We start from the raw sequence: 5,515 nt of genomic DNA, 5'->3' as shown, positions 1-5,515 counted from the left end.
TCTTATGGGACCACTGTCGTTGACCAAAACATCATTATGTGGTGTATGACTGTATATTCTATTAGTTCTGTTTCTCTAGAGAACCTAGAAATTGGATGACAGCAGCTGAGTGTTTTGAAATGCCTGGGGTGTGCAAACCATGTATTCAAAGAAAAAAATGTAATCTAAATGGGACCTGCTGGTGGACAGAGGACACTGAAAGTATTGAATCTTTTTTCCTGTGACCCAACTCCTTTCTGTATCTCTCTTGTGGACTGGGCTCCTTCTGAAGGGAGGTGAGTTATTTACTATTGGAAAGGCTGGGGCTTCTCTCTTCTCCTCTCATTCATTTATTCTTTTATGGTTTCTAATTATCCAACTCATGAATATGACTTATAAAAATAGATAGGAAATACTGGCAAATGCACAGAAGAAAAAAGCATTGAAATTATCCCAAATTCCACAACTCCAGATATAACAACTGGCTATATGGCTTTATGGTATTTAAACATTGTTAAAGAAATTGTTAAAGAAACATTGTTGAAAAATGTTCTGATACCAATAAAGCAGTCAGGAAGACTTTATTAAGGACTATTGTGATAGGTGGTATCCAGACTATCACAATGGGGAGAGAGATGGGCTTCAACTCCACGAACAGTAAGAACAAGTGGGGATTTATAGCAAAGCAGCAGGTGAGGGTGGGGTTGGGAGGGGAAGAGTTAGAGGGGTAGGAATGTGGGATGGTGGGCATTGCTTGGTGGGTGGAAAACTACTAAGAAGAGACATAAAGGGTAGGGAGGATTCTTGCTAAACAGACCTAATAGGATTCATGCTGAAGGCAGGCCAAGATGATCCTATATCACTCAGGGGATAGTGAGGGATGAGGAATTTGATCAGATTTGGAGGGTGATCATATATCAAGATTCGGAAGATCCTGTCTAAACTAGCCGAGCAGGATTCTTGGTAAAACTGGACTAGGCAGACTTGAGGACAAGGCCCATGGAAGAAGCTTAGTTGAAAAGAGGGCTTAGAAGAGCCTGTCTAAAGTTCAGTCAAGGATAGTGTCTTTGTCACCTTTTAAACTTTGTCTATGCAAATTAGGGTGTGTGTGTGTGTGTGTGTGAGTGTAGGATGGTAGGTCGGCAGGTGTACAACTAGATCAAAAGAGAGATTTAAAAAAAACAGATTGGGGTCCTAGTGTATATTGCTTACTTCTCCTTGGCAACATTTCATTTAGTGTAATCACTTTTGGTTTGAAGACTGCTTGTACGACTATAAAAAGAAATTTACAAATTTGAATTCATCTAAATGAACCTATCCTTTTTTATTCATTTATTATTTATTAAACTATTTAAATATCTTAACTATCAATAAATGATATTTTACATAATAATTTTGAAGACCATTTATTGGCATAGGAAGTTGCTCATGATAGGAACCTAAGAGGGCAGGTATGGAAGAATCAATACAACGATCTTAATTTTTTAAGTTGTGCATTTGTTGTACACACATAAAGAAGAAGAAAATGTACCAATATGATCACACTAATTCTCTCAGGATGGTGAGACTGCTGATGGTTTCTGTTATTCACTTTGAATCCCTCATTTTCCAAATTTTTGAAAGTAAGTTTGTATTATATTTATTATCAGAAAAAGAAAAACGGTTTGCAATTACAGAATAAAAAAAAGAAAACAAAGCAATTTAGGACCTATGACTATGGAACTATGGGACTGAGGCATGTACCTGAATCTTTACTGAAACTTCACATATTATTTGAGTTTTCTGCTTTCAGTGTATTTTAAATGAGATGTGTTTTAATCAAACACACACACACACACACAATAGGAGTGGCTAAACATTGACAGGATATTTACTGAGGAAAACAACATCTATTCTTTATATTCTATTTAAGCTCTTCTGTCCATTCTCTACACAAGACAGGCTCCAGGACCTATCAGTTGTGACTCCCTAACACGAGCCTTTCAGCCTAATAGGAAGAATTTCACCCTGTCCTCTTTCTACTCCCGTTTCTTCTCTTCCCCTCTTCTTTGTCATTATCATCTAGGGGTTTTATTAAGTGGAAATCTGGATCTGCAGAAAGTGGCACAGGCACCACATCTAACATAAGAAAACAACTAATCAACAGTCCCTAGAAACCTGTCATCTAAAAGGGTGGCTCTGAGGTAGAGTGAGAAACACTCAACCAATAATAAATTTATAATTTTATAAAACTAACACACACACACACACACACACATCTCTAAAAACCTGGAAACAAATACACTAAAACCCTAACTGTGAGTATTTATGTGATTGTTACACTAAACTGTTATTTTTGAAAACCCTTTATATATGTAATATAATAACAAACCCCTTTTAAAAATTGAAATCTTTAAATTATAGGTGATCTATATTGAAATATCACCCCAAAAAACCTGTTTTCCCTAGTATAGGGATTTTTAATGTCACATGGTATTCCCTGCTCTGAATACATCATATTATGTCTTTCATCTATTCTCTAGTGCTGGGTCATCAAATATTTCCAATTTATTCAGAATTTCAAAACAAATGGTTTGCTTTTCAGTAATATCGCTTGACATGTAAGCATCCTTTCCATTTTGCCTCCAAAAGAGCCAGCATTGAGAAAGGGTAATTGGCAATTCAGCAGCAGTGCTCTGGGTCATTGATAACCCAGATGTCAAGTGTGAACTTGTCATACATATGACTGTGGGCACTGGTTACCATAGGCCTTCCTTTCCCCCCATCCCCATTCCATCTCATCCCCCTGCACACCGGTAAATATTATCAGGGTTGATCCAATCTAAAGCGAGTGCACAACCTTCATAGAGATTCTGAAAAGCCAAAATTAGAAAATAAAAAGTTAATGGGGAGTCACACCATCTAAAGATATTCACGGCTAATATTTTGATGTTTTTCCCCTTTTCTCTTTTGTTCGTGTATTTAAATATAAGGCTTTGAGTCACGTTTCTGGTCTCTAAAAACACCTCTCGCCTCATTTCTTTGCTCTTCTACATTTAAGTTTTCTCAGGTTTAAAGCAGTTTCTGACCGCTTCTCCCCGACCAGATGATTTTCAGTAAGCCCCTCCCGTATAGAAACTGTGGGAGCTGCTACCGCCAGGAAGGTGAGTGGCACTAGTAATGTGAAGGATCTAATCATTCATTGGACGACGGTTTGTCAATCACGGCTACTCAGCAAATAGGGCGAGCTGTTAAGCAAAAAAAGGGTTTAGAGAGTCATTTTCTGCACAATGGGATTGTGGAACCTCCTCCTTTTGCCACGGCAGCTAGTGGGAAAGACCTTTATCCTGCTACTCTTGCCCTCCGCGGCTTGCGCCACCCCAGGCCAGCTTCCATAGCAGCTGCAGCTGCTTCATTCAGCATCCGTCTTAGCCTCCCCAGGTGCCGGCGGCCTGGGCCAAGCCATCGCCTACAGTTCGGTGAGTGCTTCCCTGCCAAAAAGCTAATAATGGAAGGGTTCAGAGAACACAGCACAGCCGGTGAAAAGGGCCCATTACCCGGTGCTGTGGCAGCCACAGCTTCTCCTCAGTCTTTGGTGGAGTACTCCCCAGACGTAGATTTTATTGAGAGGCAGCCTCTGGTGGTTAAGTACCGAGTGTACACTCTCAAAAAGCTTCAGACCAAATGTGCCGTCCTAGAGGCCAAGTACCTGAGGGAATTTCATTCCATCGAGAGGAAGTTTGCTGCCATCTATGAACCCTTATTGAAAAAGAGACGGCAGATCACCAATGCACTGTATGAGCGAAAGAGGAGTGTGAGAGATGAAGTTCAAGGTCGCGGACTATGAGTATAATGAGGTGGCCGGTGATTCTAATGCTCAGATATATGGTCCAGAGGAGAATCCAGAGTATGAGAACTTGGTGGAGGATTGTGAGGAGGATTTCGAGGATGTCGGGGAGGTGTTTGGGGAGTATGAAGGAATCGAGGGACATAATATGGACGGAGAAAAAGAGAATCCTATAGGGATCCCCGATTTCTGGCTCACGGCTTTAAAGAATGTCCAGGAGGTGGCCCCGCTGATTAAGAAATATGACTAGGCCGGGCGCGGTGGCTCACGCCTGAAATCCCAGCATTTTGGAAGGCCGAGGCGTGCGGATCACAAGGTCAGGAGATCGAGACCTTCCTGGCTAACACGGTGAAACTCAGTCTTTACTAAAAATACAAAAAAAAAAAGAAATTAGCCGGGCGTGGTGGCACGCGCCTGTAGTCCCAGCTGCTCAGGAGGCTGAAACAAGAGAATCGCTTGAACCCAGGAGGTGGAGGTTACAGTGAACTGAAATTGCGCCACTGCACTCCAGCCTGGGCTACAGAGCAATACTCCGAAAAAACGAAACAACAACGACAAAAGTATGACGATCCCATTCTGAAGCTCTTGCGAGACGTGAAAGTCAAGTTTCCAAAATCCAAGGAGCCACTCACTTTTACACTGGGATTTCACTCCGAACCCAACGACTACTTCACAAATGAGGTGCTGACCGAAACATACACCCTCAAGTCTAAGCTCGATTACTGTGACCCCCACCCCTTCAGGGGATCTGCGGTAGAGTATTGCTTTGGCACCATGATAGAATGGAAGAAGGGAAAGAACGTCACTGTGCAAACGGTCCTGAAAGACACAGTTTTGGGGGGCTGATGTGTACCGCAACCCGGGAATTTCCCCAAGAGTCCTTCTTCAATGCTCTCCAGTGGGGCCTAGATGCTAATGAGGATGACCTCATTAGCTCACACCTTGCACACTTTTGTCATCTCAAGAGCTGTGTTATACTTTACAGGAGAAGCCCTTGAGGCAGAGCAAGAGGCTATGATCGGGGAATGTAATAACCTGGTTTATGACAGAATGACTCAGGAGAATTGGGTGACTGCACTTTATGGTGCTAAAGGCAAAAACCGAAACTCCCAGGCAGAAGTCAACGATTGTTGAAGCAGAATGGTTGGAGAATGTGGGCCCCCAGGTTAACAACCGGCTTTTACAATAACCAAAACTTAATCATTCGTTACTTGCAGTCTTCACGTGTCTCTTCTTGGTAGTCTTCAATTTAAAATTATGTCCAAATATATTTAACAATGCATTTCACCTAGCACTCCAGTGGTATAAACTTTGTCAACAATTTTATTAGGCAGTGAATTCTCAAAGTATGTGAAGACTTTACTATTGTGAATCCATTGCTTTTTTTAGGTTGCTATTAGGCTGCAGCTATGAAAAATTACCAGAACTTGTAACTGAGATCTATGTTTGGGATTGTAAAGTGAAGCGAGATAGCATCCTTTTCCTAGCCTTCTCATTGAGGTAAATGGATTTTATTATGCTTGCACTAGCTGTGCCTTCATCTCTTTGTTATAGAAATGCAGCAGATTATATTATTTAAAATACACTTGATTAGTGAAACTGCTAGTATAAGAATAAACGTTTATAGCAAATTCACATTTAATGTTAGTTACCTTGTTTGTAGGCTTTTTATATTTTATCTTATATAGTGATCTACTCAAAACATAGTTT

The 5,515-nt window shown here is 41.0% G+C and overlaps 1 protein-coding gene across 1 annotated transcript; it reads left to right on the top strand.

Moving 5' to 3' along the window:
* The first annotated feature begins 3,157 nt into the window (after nucleotides 1-3,157).
* On the top strand, nucleotides 3,158-5,285 carry LOC101026223 (putative nucleosome assembly protein 1-like 6). The gene has a single exon (XM_017954866.3). The coding sequence runs from the start codon at nucleotides 3,467-3,469 to the stop codon at nucleotides 3,803-3,805; it is 339 nt and encodes a 112-aa protein (XP_017810355.3). The 5' UTR covers nucleotides 3,158-3,466; the 3' UTR covers nucleotides 3,806-5,285.
* The last annotated feature ends 230 nt before the right edge of the window (nucleotides 5,286-5,515 follow it).

The sequence above is a fragment of the Papio anubis genome, chromosome X, assembly GCF_008728515.1.
Source record: "Papio anubis isolate 15944 chromosome X, Panubis1.0, whole genome shotgun sequence".
Lineage (NCBI taxonomy): Eukaryota > Metazoa > Chordata > Mammalia > Primates > Cercopithecidae > Papio > Papio anubis.
Note: the sequence above shows the minus strand (reverse complement) of the source record. Positions and strands in the feature narration are given on the sequence as shown.

What these genes read in the sequence shown, in the direction of transcription:
- LOC101026223 (XM_017954866.3), top strand. Translation starts at nt 3,467, where the DNA reads ATGGAAGGGTTCAGAGAACACAGCACAGCCGGTGAAAAGGGCCCATTA.